This window comes from Myzus persicae, unplaced genomic scaffold, assembly GCF_001856785.1.
Source record: "Myzus persicae strain clone G006 unplaced genomic scaffold, MPER_G0061.0, whole genome shotgun sequence".
NCBI lineage: Eukaryota > Metazoa > Arthropoda > Insecta > Hemiptera > Aphididae > Myzus > Myzus persicae.
Genome location: NW_019100581.1, coordinates 873,415 through 892,002, shown reverse-complemented (window position 1 = coordinate 892,002; position 18,588 = coordinate 873,415). Strand labels below are relative to the sequence as shown.

Sequence of the window (18,588 nt, the reverse complement as noted above, 5' to 3'; positions counted from 1 at the left end):
ACGCCGGGTACAATATTTATATTCAACTATTCAGTATTCGAATGTAATGTAAACGTACTTGTTGAAAATCAGTGTTCAACATGTATAATTATGTTTTCATAATCCGTCAAGTAGTTTGATTTATTTGTTTAATATGAAACGGCTTGCGGAACAAGTCATACGAACATTATATCTTTACCGATTCGATGCGCAGAACTCAAGGACGTGACAAAATATCCGCTCGGTTGATGTGTGTGGTTTGTGCCCATAATATGCATTCAGGTTTCACAGTCACTAAATGTCACCCATACTTTGCAATTAATATTTAAAAACCCGATATTATGGGGTGGTACCGATGAGTTTTATTTTGAAATTTAATTTCTAAACAATTTTTTATGTAGGTTTTTATAACAATATTATGTCTTACAGATGCGACACCCATAGAATAGAGGTAGAGGTAGGTACTGATTATACATACAAAATAATACAAGACTTTTCGGTCGAGTGGTTCGCGAATGTTTTTCGAAACTAATCCGTAGGTATACAGTGTTGATAGTAATGGATTTTATTTCGATCTGAAGAATAGGAGTAAAATAATAATAAAAAAAATAATAATAATAATTACAACGATTTGATTATCGCGCAGACAGAGGAGCGTTTTTTTTTTTTTTTATAATGAATTTTAATTTTAAATTAACAGAATTGCTCAATAAAACGACATATTGAGTGTGCGTGTGCGTATATTATGTGCAATAAACAGATGTGAGTGAACTGTGACGATATTAAATTAATTTTGAACACCCATCGTAGCGTTTTTAATGAAAGGTAAAGACGTAACGTAATAATAGCATAATAAATATAAAATCGTTTTGGATACTCCATTGTTGTTTTATTCTATAGGTTAATTTAACTGCACAGTATTGAGTTTTTTTTTCAAATGGGTCACGGACAAGAATTTAGAGATGCGATAGGGGCGATAACAAGTTTCCATTTGACACATGTCTCTTCTGTATATTATATTATAATGTATACAAAAAACTATTATTTTTAATATACAAGCATACCGTACACAATAATTGTTTCGTTTTAATATTGTACAATTTTTTTCATAGAATAATAATTGCAATCTTGGACACCGTGTAGGATGATCTATTTATTTTAACCACTTTTATACCAATACATCACGATATAATAATAGTACGTTTATGTTGTATCATTGGTATTCATTTCGTCGAAAAAAATTCTCCGAAAGACATGTTTTGTATTAAAAAAGCACCGCCTGCGACTCCGGCTTCCTTAAAATTATGTTTACTTGTTGCTTTTGAATATTTGGCTTTGTCTTTTATAGGTATATTGATAAATTTTATTGAAAATTCCTCTCAGGTATAAAGTACAAAAAAAAATAGATATATTAACAGTATACTATCAGTATATAATATAACCTATTCAAATCATCATAGCCCATTAGCCCTCATTGGCTATAATAATTATAATATAAATCTATTTTCATGAATTATTGTCGGTATTACTAAATAGAGTTTAATAATTTTTCAAAATCTAATAATTCGATTTGTATTTATTGCATCAACATTTAAAATAAAATCATCTGTTTAACAAAGTACAGAAAGAAAAAAAATGTTAGATACGTTATTTGCATCATCGTCACTAGACATTGGTTAAACGGCATAACCTGTTTGTAAGTATTTGAAATATGGTCTTAAAGTAATTAATTCAGTTTACTCCAAAAATCAGAATTTGAATAAATCTAATAGGTATAGCTAGGCATTAATGAATGAAATGGCGATAAGCATGCCTGATGAATCCCCCCCGTAAATCCTGTAGCTTGATCATTGCCCTATCAAGTTTCTCAAATCAAAAACCACACCGAGGAGATACTATATATTACAATAAAATGCTATTATAATAGTTTCAAAAACTAATTTTTTTTACACAAGAAATACAGGTCGTCATAATTGCATGCACCCCTGGCCAATGCGCAATACGTCGATCGTTTTTCATTCAATGACCGAAAAATTGTCACCACGTAATGCGCAGTAGTCGTGTGCGATTATCGAAGAGGGTGGGCTAAGGGGCAGGGGTCCCCTCCCAAGCCCGTATTTCTAAAAATTGTTTACTGTTGTAATCAAAATTTCATAAAAAACGTATTGTAACATCGAAAGTTTTCAGAAAATTTTAACTTAGCCCCCCCGCCTCCCAACCAGGTTGAGCCGCCCCTGAGACCCCACCGGAAAGTTGTCGATGGGCACTCATATTACGATATTACATCCGTATACAACGCGGTTTTACGATATGATATTACCATAATAGTTGTTATATTGTGAATATTTCGTTCACCTTATCGTCTCATTCGACTCGCGCCTTCAGACATTCAATATCGCTCTGCGCACGCGTCCGTGTGTCAAGTTCGGCGGCCGATTTAGGAGTGTCCGAAGGTATTTTCACATCTAAGAGTAACAATAGAGGTTATGTTATTATGATATTATTGTTGTTCAATAATTATCGCGGAACCCAAATTGTTTGACCCCGTTTTCTATGTCTTTATTTTTGTTTTGTTTTTATTTTATTTTTATCTTTTGTTGCATTGTGCAGCGGCGCGCGCTCAAGACGAGCATTGTTTATCGGAATAAGAGACGATGATGGTTCGAGAAGAGTCGGCGGCGGTGGCGGCGCGGACCGCGGCAAAGGAAGTGGGGGGGAGGATGCGGAGAAAAAAAAAATTGTAATTAACTCGTGTATCATTCGGCCTTTTGTTTTATCGCGTTTAATTACTTCTCATTGTTGTAGCTATACATATATATATATATATATATATAAAACATATTCTTATATTGTTGCCGCGTAGTTGTTGCTGTCGTCGTCGTCGTCGTCGTCGTCGTCGTCTGTTACCAAAGTCATCTCGATTCTGCATACCACTCTGTGATGATGTGCACAGTTCATATACCAGTATACCTGAATGCACACGATCATAGATTTGCTCAAGCTCGATATACGCACACAACGTCATTGTTATAACTCGTCGCATCCGACAATGATTTCCATTACCTACGAGTCATATTTTAAAAAGTTTAAACTGCAACACGTTAAACTCTGCGATGCACATACCACTCGTAGGTATATGTGCCACTGCACCTATCTGCAAATTTGTGCAATAATGATTTGCATATTATATGTCCGTACACCTATGCACATCGTAACTCACGTTTTTATATATTACGTTTTTTCACCTCACCGACTTCAATATAAGGTATAGAGGATTTGCCAATCTGATATTATTAACCGTTAGAATCATAATACTAAACAAAATTCAAACTTTATCTTAATTATATTATATACGACATTTCATGTATAAGAAATCTTCCTTTGGATGGGTCTTACTTCTTACCAACAACTTAAGACATTGATGTGACAGATATGAATGACAAGACTTGACCTTTAGAAGCTGATGATGATCATATAAGATTGATGCAAAATCTTAACTAGAGCTGTTATCTGTTAATATACATTTTAATTTTATTGTTCTGAGCAGTTTGTAGAATAAATTATGATAATATTGGTTATAAATAGATGTGATTTTCTTTTAATGGTTTTTTTTTTATCAACTAACCAAAAAATTAAACACCTTAAAAATACCCATTTCCCATCTGAATTGTGTCTCGCGTCTACATCGAGCAAAACATTTACGAATCTTGAAATTCTTTGTATTTATATTGCGTTTAATACAATGGAAAAACTTCATTCTAATGCAAATTTTTTTAATATAAATCTGCAAATAAGCGATTTATAAACCCTAAAATCTAAAATTATTTTTCTAAACGAATAAATACAATATCGTGTGCCCATTGTAAGACGAAAAAAATAAAACTTGTCGTTGGTGAAGAATATCATAGCATCGCTTTCATCCATTCCGAGGGTCGAGGCGCTATAATTATATAATACCGACAAAACGATAAGACCATATAAATAACGTCTTTAGAGCACCTATACATCGTATGGGTGCACACTGCGCTGGCTCTTGCATTGTTCGGTGCTTTAACGTTTCTACTAAGACCCTTTTGTGGGCGCACGTCGAGTTTACTTTGCAAGACTCGAAATTCAAAAAAGGAATGGGTAGGTACTTATATTATAATACATGTATCCAGTGCTGTTCTTCTTCTCCCGATTCTCACACAATAAATAACAACAATATATTACGCTTGTATCATTGTTATTGTAATCAAGTATTATGTTTTGTGATAAAGTAAAAAAAAAAAAAAAACATAAATAGTGTACCTCTATATATACGCGTACCTTACGGTGGGGTGGCTATGTGATGCCCGCGATCATATAATGAACACTTGCTTTGGCGTGCGGCGCATCATCAATTTATCGTCCTGTCGTCTCCTTATAATCCAATGTTATAATAACGTATTAATACTATGTACATTTTTTTTATTATTATTATTCTCTACGGTTTTCCAATACTTATTGTCTGAGTTCATTGTTGTACGATAATAAAAGTAATAATAATAATAATAATAATAATAATAATAATAATAATCATACCGCGATCGAAACGCCGTTATTATTATTATTATTATTAATGTTAATCTCTATCCATCTCCATGTATAATAGCATAATAATATTATATATAGTCCTATGCGCATATTATGATTACCATTTTTATTATTATATTATACTTAGTGCTACAGTGGTGTGCGCGGGTTATGGATAGAGCCTGTGCTGCGGTGAAAATCAGAACTAGTAGAAAAAAGTCACACACGCCGACGCCGACATCATGACGTCGACTACCCGGTTTTGTGTGCCTACACACCTATTTGTATGCAATATTATAGGAGCACCTGAGCCGCTAAATATGTCAGTTCGTTTTCAACATTTTAGTTGACATTGGGTATAACCAAAACCTTCCATATAAAAAAGAAATCATAAAAATTGACCTTTCCAATTCAAAAAACATTATATTCTTTTATCGGGATTCTTCCTTTGTAAAATAATATTAGAAAATTACACCGAATCGTATTCATTTTTGTCTTTCGCACTTTATACTGTTGTACTGTTATTTAACTACTGCAAAAAACGCACTTTGCTATGCCAGAATACTGCGACGGAGGTTTATGTTTAATTCACGATGTGAGATAGACTTGCTAAGTCTCATCGAATAGAAAATTCCTGTTTATAGCTGTCAAGTATTACGACGCACGATTTCTGGACGCGTTGGCTATCCACCCTTTGCATAATGTATCGAAAGAGAATAACCCTACGGCCATGCATTATTATCGCATATTTAGTGCTGTAGTGCCAAGTACGATATTCCACTTAAATATTGCTAACAAAACATAATACCGTGAAAAAACCGGAAGGACGGCGGTAAAATTATTAACTTCACGAATCATCGGCCAGCGGTATAGAGCGTAATCGTCCGGAAAAACGACGGACGTGATGGTGTTGTCAAGAGACGGGTGTGTGTGAGAGAGAAAAAATTTAAAATCGTATAACAGAAAAACTAACCGTCCCACCCGCCGGCCACTCCGGGGCCGACGAGTGCAGTGTGCATTATATTATTATTATTATTATTATTACTATTATTGTATATACATTACGTATTATTATTATTATTAGGTACACGTAGGTAGTACGTCTTGTACTCTTGAAAGACGGCGGGCGGTGGTGCTGCAGACTCGTGCTCCGCGCGTATATAATCGACGAAATAAAAGGGAAAAACGGCCGAGAGAGCAGAGGCGCGGCGGAGGAGCGAACGAAAAAATAAAAAAATAATAAAAAACCGACACCTGGCCCACACGCACTCGGCGGCGGATCGTCGTGTCCGTTCCGGTGGACGTCGTCGGGCTTTTTCGGGATATTGTTCGACATTGTTTTTGCTCAACTCGAAAAACCACCAGTGCCCGCGGGACATCGGACTGCCCACCGAGTGTGTGCACGCGTGCGTACATACTACTACGACCATTTACGATTGTGATTGTGATTATTATTATTATTATTATTGCTCCGAGCACGCGTTACGGCCGCGTTTAGGATTGCCGGGCTTCGGCTAGAAAATATTATTATTATTATTGCTGTTGTAGCGTCGTCGATGGGTTTTAAACGATTTCCGATTGTTTTTTTTTTTTGTTTTTCGTCCACTTTCCGGCCGATTTCAGCTAGCGCGTTATTACGAATTTTCGAAATCGCCGCTAAGACCACAATGACATTACACATAGATGGCTGAGCTTGAGCCACCGCCACTCGTCGTTGGCGTGTTTGATCGGGTGGGAGGTTTCGATTAAAAACCCTTGTCGTGGTCGTCGAGTAGCTATAGGTATATATAGGCGCGCTGCAGGGCGGCGCGTGTGGCTTGTATACCGAAAACAATTATGTACTATAATATATGTATATATATAAATGACTAATGCGCAGAGCGGACGTTATTTTGTGTCGTAGTGTAGGAGGAGTTGTGATACGACTTTCGAGGGAGTTTCGCAAAAGTTTTTTGTTTTTTTTTTTTTTTTACATAATTTTATTTTTTCCATAAGTGTGCCATGCTGTAATACTAAAAATACAAATTATTACCGATGTTTTATCGCGAATATAGTAATAATTATGCGTAGAGCCCGCGATTCGCATTATTTCACTGGCTAATTGTACGTGCTAAGTGAGAACAAATAAGTTGCGAGGAGGTGTGATTAAAGTTAATGAAAATTCATCGGGATCGTACCTATTGCAGCATTTGTGCATATTTCAATATTTTACAATTTTTTTCTTTTAGTGAAGATTTTGCAATTTTAAGGTCATATTCCTCATACTTCAGCTTAGCTTGATATTTTTTCTTCTTATGTCATATTCATTTTTGAAGTAAAGTTACAGATTTGTATTAATTATAGGAAAAGCTAGTGAAAACTTAAGATAGAACTTCAAGAAAATAAAAATTCCAATAATTCTCGTGGAAGAAAAAAATTATATGTATTCAAAGTACCTATCTTGTATATAATCAATATACAATATATTGTTGTAATTTAATTTTTTGTTTAATTTTGGGGAACTACACAATAATAAATGAACAATTTATCATTGTCGTAACTAGATTTATATTAATTTAAAACAAAATTCATACTTTTTTAGATATCGTTATTATACAAACATATTAATTTAAGTAAAATCAACTATCTTTTGCCGGTATAAATAATAAGCGTATGACTGTAAAACACCAAACTACCAAGTTCGCTTAAATTATAATATACTTGGCACTAGTGAGGTATTAAATGACGTGTTATGTGTTCATATTTTATCGTATGTTATCAGCTGGGACAGACGAGTGGAAATCAGCTGCGCTCGAATTGGATCAAAGTACTTATAATAATATCGTTTGACGAATTTCGCATAAATGTTTTCTAGAAAAAAATACAAATTTTCTAACCTATATATCGACTTTGAATCGACAAATGTTAATTTCGCGAAAAAATCATCAACCGTTACAAGACGTATTCTATCGATCCAAACACGCATTTGGCCGTATATAAGACCACTCAAAACTAAGTATAATATACGACTCGTACGGTTCTAGACGCCACACAATAATGACACGGTATTAATGGCAACGTATCGCGCTGCAGCCGAGTCTTATTGGAATTTACGCGAATCTTAACGAGCGAACACCGGCTCCGTCGGAGTAAAGTAATTATTCCGAATTCTCGTCGAGCATCTATATAGTATATTTCCGTGTTATAAACTTATTACATATTATTGTATAGTGCGCCGATAGGAGGCGACGAGTGTCCATATAACACTATATATATATATATATATATATATACAGCAGGCGGGATTGTAGTGTAAAACGATAATTATTTTATTGCAGTTATATACTCGTGCACAATATGTAATACATACACATATATATATATATATATATATATATACATATGTAATACATACACATATATATATATATATATATATATATATACACACGTGTAAGATTACATTCCGAAAGTCTGACCGTATAGCTTGCACTATGTGCAGCGCTCGGCACGGTATAACGCAATTACAGGTCATATATATATATGTGCTATATGTACCGGAAATAATGGTATTGGACGCGTTATTGGGTTAAGTCGTTGGTTTGTCGGTCGCAGCAATAATAAGTGGTTAGCGGTAATGCGGTTTCGTGACCACCGAAAGTGTTGGGCGTTTTCACTTCGTATATAATATTCGTCCTGCGCATAAGTACCTATATGTGTGCAGTACAGACCGTACGCGACATAGACGTACGTACAAGTGCCGCGCTGAAGGGCGACACAGACTATATCTATACAGTATATATGATATTCCGTATGCAATAACGTTCGATGACGTACACGCCACGGGTAATTAAATGAACACGTCCGATACGTGTGTTATATGTTGTGTACACGCATATAGGTAGAAACGTGCACTCTCACACGCTCGCAATTCGGTTACACGTATTATCGGTGTATACTTAATAGATTGCGTATATGGAGGGCTCGTCATCCCTCGCGCGTGCACCGCGACAGTCGCTGCAGTCCGTTTCATTAGCGGTCCATTGAAATCGAGACCTACCGACGTGTTATTACAATACTCAAATTCTCCCCCCCCCCCCCCCCCCCCGAGACGAGTTTCCGAATACTGTTTTTCTCCTTTCCGTATTCGTCCGATAACCCGCGGACTAACCTGCGTACATATGCTATGATATAATATTATTATCGTCGTGTGTGCTTCATGGGTACACTTATATTATTATTATTATTATTATTATTATTATCGGTAGTAATAGTAATAGTAGCAGTATTGTGGCTGTCTATATAGACGTCGAGAACAATTACCGGTAATTATTATAAACATCATATCGACGATAGATCCATATCTGCACGGTCGTTGCGAGGGGTGTTCTCCGCTCCGTAGTGCGGTTGGGTACATATTTTATTATCCACGTGTAATGATATAACTATTGTGATGGTCGATAGTGTATTGAATTGAGCATAATATCATCTCCGCCGACATGCACGCGCGGTTTCGAGTGGATATCGATACCAGAGAAAGATTTACACGATTGCCACCCCCCTAGGATAACTCGTCGTGGCTCCTTAGTCCTAGACGCATTTTTCCGAGGATGTCATTATTTATTTTTAGTGAAACGGTTTTCATAAGCAGCCTTGACATATATGCATACTATGTATATATTCAAGTACATAAATTCACATCGGACAATCGTTCTAATAATCGCGGTAAATAACACACGAATAGGTACGATATTTATCTTGCAGGCAAACGATAATCGCAACGAAAGGTCCCGAATAACTCGCCTTGCCGCGAGCTGAAAACACCGTTCTGCTATGCAGTAGGCGATGAGTGCACCTCGTCATCGAAGAAGTCTCTGTAATTTATGTGCGTGAGAAATTTGAATCCAACGACAAACTCTGATCGAAGACTGTCTGACAGCCCACTATAATACTTGGCGTACCTATTTCATTATGTATATTTTTTTATATTGCTATAATAAGTAATTTATTTTACTATTGGAACTACGCGGTAAGTCGATTGAAATTTTTGCCGAAAACATTGCACATCGATCACAGCGTTACTATAACTGTAACTTGCTTCGTCGTATCGTTTTCACACTCAATTCTGCCGACCGTATTTTGTCTGCCGGTTCTAAATCCGCCACAGCAAAATAATATATGCACATTATACGAGCACCTGCACCATTATATTGTGCAGGTTAATAATTCATTGGACACGACCGCACGATACGCCTACACTATCACTCGCACTTTATGTCATAATACGATACGACGACGGTCGATGACAATATATAATATGAGTGTATAATATTTTAATAACATATATACGCGTAGTAGCCGAGTGATCGTAATTATAGTGCGTTCGCATATTATTGTTATAGCGCGTGCACGCTAAAAGGTCCGGATGTGAACGAGGAGCGAAAAAAAGGAAAAAAATTGCGGCTAACGGTCGGTGGTCCTGCATAGTACATGACGTGCCTTGTATATGCCTACCTCTAATCGTAACGATGACGATTGGACAATATATTGTATATATCCATGTAGGTATATTATATACACATAATATGAATAACAATAATTGACGGAAAATCGGGTCTATTCACTTGTGAATGGAAATGATTTCTCTTTTTGTTGTTTTTTTTTTTTTTTTGTTTATCCGACAAAAAGTCAGTTAGACCCACTGGGATACTCGATGGGAGGTTTGTTTTGTGAACGGAGACCACACTGGGTGCAACGGGAACGCTAGTTCAAAGGCAAAACGAATAAAAAATAATAATAATAATATGTAAACTCGTACATACATAAAAAAAAAAAAAAATAATGACTATAATGGTTGGCAATTTTTTATTTACGCATATTACCGGTGAATTGTTAATGAGTAAATATTTATCTTACATTTAAAAGTGAAATATACCTAATAATATGTATGTATTATTAGTTATCAAGTACGTTATTATACCCACACACGTACCTATTATCGCAAACGTCATTGAGGCCGATTAGCTGGATTACACGTTATACACTATTATTTAGGAATATTATGACTTATGAGTGTATTATAGGTACTATGTGTAGAGTTAATACTTGAAAGAACAATATTTATCTCATTCTTTCGTTTAAATTATTTTTCGGCAAGTATTTTATAGTTTCGTAATTACATTGTAAACTGGTTGACTTCAAGACATATATATTTTTTTTTTTGACACAATAAATTTGTACCTTATAACTTTTTAATGAATGTTTATGTGTTTAAACACGTGACTAACCTATACCTTAACGGTACCTGCATGGCCGGGTTTAGAATTTTGATGGCCTGCAGGTCTAAAAATATTGTGAGATTTAATACATTTTTCTTCCTTATCCTCTCAAATTGTGTTCACACTAAAACACAACATTTCACATCGATTGTTTACAAATAAATGAAAAATATTGTTTTCTTTCTATTATTACGTTGAAATCGAATAGTATTTGTTGATGTCTATTAGTAAAAAACCCAAGGTAATTTTGTGCATCCCCCAAAAATTCAAAGCCATGAGCATTTTCTCTTATGACCCTCCGTTAAATTCGGCCCTGACTACCTATTTATAATTGAACTGCAGTTATATTAAGTTATGACCTGCAAAAATGATGATCATTCGTAAACCGTAATGTCTATATTCATTTAGACATTTTGATAATGAGAAATTCTAAAATCATAGACAGTTATTTTACCGTCAAATTGCTTATTATTATTTATGATCATTAAACTACTTAACAAAGTTTAACCATCTCAAACATAGGTATTACAAAATAAAGTAAAAGTATCAACACTATAACTATTTCGTAATTATTGAATATTGTATGAGCAAAATTTTAGAAACAAGAATGTATAAGATAAAATGTTGAAGATGGCATCCTTGATTAATTTAAACTGAAACTCGATGATAAGAACATGGATATTCGAGAGTATTGCTAATTTATGAAAAATATATTTGGTGTTATATACAAGCATCCGTGGCATTCAAACAGTGAGAGCGATGAGGAGGATAGACCCCATGGTCTACTTTCAATATTTATAATAACTTGTACATAGGCATAAAACGGTAACAATAAATAGTATTTTTAGTGATAAAATAGTGTATGCTAAAGAATGAGCCACACGACCCACCCACTATAATAAAATCATTTGAGCGATAGGTACTTTCTGTACACAGATTATAGACTAACATTATATTATTATTTATTATTAAAAACATAATATTACACAACTATTATATGTATTTTGTATAGTATCCTAAAAGCTGTAAAAATTGAATTGTATTTATTTATTCAAAATTCTTGACTATTCGCCATTTGAAATTCGGCAATGCTTTAAATATTATAAATATTATATTAGCTTGTATTTTTTTAAAGTTTTGTAATTTGCCGAAAAAAACTATTGAATACCTGTTAAATTCAGATAGTGCTGAACCAGTTAGCACACATTGTATGTCAAGGACCACCTAATAATTATTGTACTTTTATAATACAACAATAATAAGTTAAGCTAAGATAATATTGACATTCGGTAATACAACGTTATATACCTGCCATAAAACAGGGTTATATAATGAAATGGTATCTAGCTAGTATAATATAATATTATGTTATTTAGCCCAATAAAGATTAATATGGTTCCGATATTATAACAGGCATAAATCATCTATTAAAATAATTATAAGCTTAAAACATATATATATAAGTGAACACAACTCCTATTTGGATTAGCTATTACATTGGTGGCTGTCCGCCCGCGTCGTCACACCGTTACCGTTTGTAATTAGTCTTAACGTCAAAATGTTAAGAATAATTACCTTTGTTTCGCTGTTGGTGGCCCATACATTTGTGTCCGCAGAGTACATATTCAAAGGGTTTGACGACAAGTTCCAACCAGATTGGTGGCAATCGGATATCATCTATCAGATTTACGTTCGTTCTTTTAAAGACAGCAACGGCGATGGAATCGGAGATTTCAATGGTACGTACGGTGTATTATTTCGTAATTGATTGATGTTCTTGATTATAATATACATACGTGGGTTTTCGAATATTTAAAAAAATAATAATAATAATATAAAAACAGTATCTTCTAATTCCGTAAAAATGTAATAATTTCTATTTTCTATATTTTCCACTTTAATTTGTGTGTAAAGGTTCAGTGGTATTATTAAAACTAAGGTTTTCACGATCTTTACATGAACATTAAAAATTAATTTGAAGAATGCAGAAATTCCGGAACTCTTATAATCACGATAATTGGAATGAAAAAAATCTGAATATTTAAAACTTCAAGTGTTTGTGGTAAATAGGAATATTTGGGTAGATAAAAACTAAACACCAGAGGCGAATATTTGTTTACAATTTTTCGTGCGATGTGAATAAGTATTAGTTATACTTTAATATTAGAATAAGTCTACTTATTTAATTGTTTTACTGAATTTATCAATTTTTCAAAAACAACAATTTAGTCCTTATTCATTACTAACAAAATAATATTACCCAATTTAGTAAACTATTCAAAAGTACATATTATTTTAAAATTTCAAATCATTTTTTTTTTTGATTAAAAAAAAATGTATTAAAAACCAATTTATTTTGAAAAGTATGATTACTCATACCTATTAATACAATCATAAATAACACTTTTCGTTTCATTTTAATCAAATATGACTGCTCGTCAAGCACTTCGGTGATATTATAACTATTAATTAACGGACAAAATATCAAATAGTACGATTTTTACTGTATTTTATGGTACAACCAAAATGTTATAACGCAGAATATTTTTTTTATTTAAGATTTGCTTGTTTACTAATATATTTTTTATAGGTATTACGGAGAAAGTTGATTATTTTAAGAGTATAAATGTTGGAGCGGTTTGGCTATCTCCAATATTCGAATCTCCACAAGATGATTTTGGGTACGACGTATCAAACTTTAAGCGGGTCTACCCAGTATACGGTACCATGGCTGACTTTGACCGGATGAGGGATGCATTCCACCAAAGAGGTACCTACGTTATTTATGATTGATGTTTTCGGTTGATGTTTGTACAAGACGCAATATTAACTTAATTGATTAAAAGGTATTAAAGTAATATTGGACTTTGTGCCAAATCACACGAGTGACGAACATTCGTGGTTCATCAAATCTGTAAAGCGAATTGAACCTTACACAAATTACTACGTGTGGAAAGACCCAATTATCGATGAAAATGGAAACAGGACACCTCCGAATAACTGGGTAAATAATAAAAATCTATTTGACAGTAATTATAGTGTAATGTGCTTAACAGAAAAACCTGTCGGAAAAAAATAAAATACTCTATAAATAAAGTTAAACGTATGACAAAATTAAGGAAATTATACGGATGGTAAATTATATTTGAAAAATATGCCTATTCCAGGTGATGCCCAAAAACAATATTTTGAAGTTATTACATGTTTCAAATTAATTTAATCCAAAATTATATAGGTATTTTAAAAAAATGTAAAATAAAAATGACCTGACTTTAATCAACGTTTTTACCGTCAACATGTGTCTAAAAATTAGTTTTATAAACAGGCTATTTTGAATTTTGAATGTTGCGGTACTGAATAAAAAAAAGTCACACCTATTAGACTTGTAGCTCGAGCGCCTGTGAATTGAATTTAAAAAAAAAAAATGGTGAAATATTAATTGAGCTATTTCATTTGATAGGTCTTTCTGTTATATCGTGTGATATTGACTTACTATCAACCACATGATTGGTATTTTTTATATAGCCTTCAATCGCATTGCACTTATTGCTCTTTTGTGACTTTTGCAGTTGGGCGTTTTCAATACTGGGTCTGCTTGGGAGTGGAACGAAGAACGTCAACAATACTATTTCCACGCTTTTCAAGTAAAACAGCCAGACTTGAACTATAGATGTCCAATGGTCGTGGAAGAAATCAAGGTATTTATTCTCGTATACTTATTCTCAACTCGAAAAGTACTATAATATTTTGATGTTGAACACATCAGTGCCGGATTTAACCGTTGTGCCGCTTTAAGCACTAAATAATTTGCCGCCTTTTAATATAAATATTTTTCTAGTCTAAAAAATGTTATTAAAACATACAATTATAGTTTTTCCTTTATGACTTAAAATTTTAATGATGAAAACTAAAAACATACATCTGTACGATTATGAAATTGGAAAACATAAAATATAAATATTACCACAATCCCGTCGGTCTAAAAATATTTTATAATTAGTTCTATATAGTTACATATTGTAAAAATGTAATGTTAAAAATTATTTGCCGCCCTAAGCACTAGCTTAAAGTGTTTACTGGGAAATACGGCACTGGAACACGTTATTCCGTAGTGTGATGGTAGCATTGATTAAACATAATATTATTGTCATTATGCATGATACGCGCTGTACCCCATTGGAGTAAAACAATTATAACAATAGATGTATAATGTATATAGAACAATTGCAATTGCGATAATATGTGAACACTATTCTTTAGAACATCATACTCTTTTGGCTGGGACGCGGTGTAGATGGGTTCAGATTCGACGCCGTCAACTATCTATACGAAAGGGAAGATTTACAGGACGAAGGGAAATCTTACAAAGTCGGCATTTTAGACACTGATTACGACGCGTTGGTGCACAACAACACACTGGATCAACCGGAAACTTACGAAATGGTGCGCGTTTGGAGACAGGTGCTAGACGATTATTCGACTACCGAGAAGTTGACCAAGTAAGACAAAAAAAGTAAAACTCTCTCTAACGTTTCGAACAATAATAAAACCGTCAGACGTGTAGAATATCTACCGATTCTCGTCGTATTATAATATTATTATTCGGGCTGATGATAACCGTCATTATATAATATCAATATGAACTCGTTTGCGACAGCTTCTTTATGGTGGAATGTTACTCGCCATTGAACAACACCATGAGGTACTACGGTAACGCAACGTCTCCAGGAGCTCATTTTCCGTTCAACTTTTTGCTCATCAATAAGTTCGATCAGCAATCCGACGCCTACGATGTCGACAACACGATTAAGTCCTGGATGCTGAACATGCCTGAAAACATGTGGCCCAACTGGGTGGTAAGTGTCCGGTAAATTTGTATGCCCAAGAACATTTTGGAGCTATTAGTTCGTCTAAACTTTAGTTGGGCAACATTTATTAGTTATTGCTTATCAAAAACTGTTTTGAAATATGAAATCAAAGTACGCACTGTAGTTTAAAAAAAAATACGTATTACAAAACGGTAAAAAATACGAATTTATTTTTAAAATGTTGTGATGTATCCGGGTAGCAACTTCGAATGATGTAAAAAAAATCGTTTCAAAAACACGTCTAATATTCAATAAGGAAACTTTCGTAGCCACATAATCACTCTGTATTATAATAATGTCGCGACGTGCGTACATTTAAAAATATATTCATATGTGAAAAAAAAATATTCGTGTATATGAAAACTGTGTTTTGTTCGTTTGGGTGGTTTAGCTCGGCAATCATGACAACTCGCGATTAGCGACTAGGACCAACCCGCTATTGGTTGACGGCCTACACATGTTGCAACTCCTGATGCCGGGAACCCCGATCACGTACTACGCCGACGAGTTGGGTGTGCAAGACACGTACGTCCGATGGAACCAGACGTTGGATCCGGCCGGACGTAACGTCGGCGTGTTGCGGTACACGAAGTTCAGTCGAGATCCCGCCAGAAGTCCGTTTCCCTGGGACGACTCTGTAAACGCCGGTATGATGTTATTATTATTTGCACACGCCCTTTTTCTCCGTTTTCGCCGATCCGACAACGGTTATAATATTATCTCGTCGGCCTACGATAAAAGTAGTAGCGGCGATAATAGAACGTTTCCGTCGCAGGTTTCACCAACGGAACGAACGGAACGTGGCTCCCTATCAACCCGAACTATTGGCAAGACAACCTGGTCAAGTTGTCCAAGTTTAAGAGCCACCTCAAGACGTACAGACAGTTGTCGCGCTTGAGACAGAACCCGACAATCATCAAAGGAGACTTGCACGTATACGTACTGTCCAAATGGGTGTACGGTTTTTCGAGGTAAGTCAGACGGATATACGTGGGCGGCTCAAGTCCACGGAAATTCCGCCAAATAATAATAATAATAATAATAATAATAATGTATCCATATACGACCATATATTACTATCATAGGGAACGAGCACCATCTGGGCCCTTTGTTTGATTTTCGTTATGGGCCCGGGCCAGTGCCCCCCCCCCTCCCGCCATCCCTTAATCCGGGCTTACCCGCGATTCGATTAAGACCAAAGAAATATGCAGACGCGACGATAATTAACTGATGATCAACTTGTTTTAATTTTCTATTACGTCATAAAGCTGTGTAATATAATGTCATAAGTATACTTAATCGAGCGGATTAACAGAACCACTAGGTTAGCTTGCATAAATTAATAATCTGAAGAACGTTTTATTGTTACACTTGTGTTAACTATTATGTTTTATCGCTCATAAAACCGCCTTAGTGAATTCAGTGTTTTGATAAGAATATAAGACGTCTGCATTTGTTCCAGTCATTCGAGATAGTTTTTTTTCTAGTAAGCAATTAGTGATTGCACTACATTACTTCACTTTACAATTTTTCTTTTCCGATAGGTTTGTCAACCATACCTATCCGTCTGTAGTAGGTATTTGTACATTTTTTGGCAATCGTCAAAACATTAAACTTTTTGAATCGTGCGCAACAATTGAATAGGCAAACTGTCATAAATACATGTTTGCGTTCAATTTTGCTTGAATTAATATTATATTATTACAGTTTCATAACTATATTTTACGAAGATATATATTCAATTTTTTTTTTTTGTTACTTAATAATACTCGTGTTATACAAAATAGCGTCACTATAATGGTTTGTGACGATGTTTGAAGAACTCTGGACTCTTCAAATTTGAAATATTTTAGTTCAATTTTCAGAGTAGGAAACATTATTTTTGTAGATGATAATTTAAAGCCATCAATGAACGTAACTTTATCTTAGGGTGTTATACATGCACCGTTACGAGTGTTACAACTATGCGACTAATATAATATAATGTCATGTCAGTTTAAGTACCTACCTAAAAGATAACCGATTAGTGATTACAATAATAAATCGTCAACACAAAAATAACATTTAAGTATTATAAAACAATCCATTGAATTAGTGAACATAAAAATGATAATTTCTGAAAAAAAAAATACAATACATCATTAATGGGAGGTTGATAAATTATATTTTATATGCTGTATATATGATGTATATTATTCGTATATTATGTACTGTATAAGTTACATGCTGGTGATTTGTTCGTTTTAGGAGTTTTTATGATCATCCAACATTCTTCGTCGTCATTAATTTCGGTAGTGAACTGGAAACAATTAATATAAAAGCAGCTAGACCAACATTACCAACTATATTGAAGGTCAAAGTTTCAAGTATAAACTCAGGTTATGTTACTGGGTAAGTATAAATGATTTTAATATGATCATTTTCTGCTAACAGTCCCGTTTTGTACACGAATATTGTTATAATTTTTAATTTGTTTTTACTTTTTAGTAATATAGTACTATCGACTTCCTTACAGTTGAGACCAAAAGCATCTCTTGTTCTCTCAACAGCAAAACCGAATGCAGACAATTAAAAATGACTCATTAAAATATTGAAGAAAGAATATACAATATTACAAGTACAAATTAAAATATAACAGGTTTTAGAAACTTGACGCATAGTTTTTTTTCCATACTCTATAATATTATGTATACATGTTCAATTAATTTAATGCCACACGTACAACAACAATAGTGGTTTTCTTCAAAATTAATTTATTGCTGAACAACAAAAATTCAAAAGCGTTTAAGATTTTTGCAAACACTTTATACTATGTTTATTGGTGTTAACTATCAATGTCTCATGATCAATTATCTACAGCTGCGCATTTAGGTTATTTCTCGTAATATTATAATAATTTGTAAAAATAAATTAAAATGTATAATTTATTT

The 18,588-nt window shown here is 34.0% G+C and overlaps 1 protein-coding gene across 1 annotated transcript; it reads left to right on the top strand.

The window, feature by feature from the left end:
- The first annotated feature begins 12,246 nt into the window (after window positions 1–12,246).
- LOC111034518 (maltase 2-like) lies at window positions 12,247–18,585 on the top strand. The gene is made up of 10 exons (XM_022315791.1): window positions 12,247–12,529; window positions 13,381–13,560; window positions 13,637–13,794; window positions 14,360–14,488; window positions 15,051–15,289; window positions 15,448–15,646; window positions 16,050–16,305; window positions 16,434–16,629; window positions 17,906–18,049; window positions 18,146–18,585. Exons 1-10 carry the CDS (start codon window positions 12,349–12,351, stop codon window positions 18,228–18,230), a joined length of 1,767 nt encoding a protein of 588 aa, XP_022171483.1. The 5' UTR covers window positions 12,247–12,348; the 3' UTR covers window positions 18,231–18,585.
- The last annotated feature ends 3 nt before the right edge of the window (window positions 18,586–18,588 follow it).

What these genes read in the sequence shown, in the direction of transcription:
- LOC111034518 (XM_022315791.1), top strand. Translation starts at nt 12,349, where the DNA reads ATGTTAAGAATAATTACCTTTGTTTCGCTGTTGGTGGCCCATACATTT. An exon ending in ACTACCGAGAAGTTGACCAA is followed by an intron (nt 15,290 to 15,447) that starts GTAAGACAAAAA and finishes CGTTTGCGACAG; the next exon opens with CTTCTTTATGGTGGAATGTT. An exon ending in ACATGTGGCCCAACTGGGTG is followed by an intron (nt 15,647 to 16,049) that starts GTAAGTGTCCGG and finishes TGGGTGGTTTAG; the next exon opens with CTCGGCAATCATGACAACTC.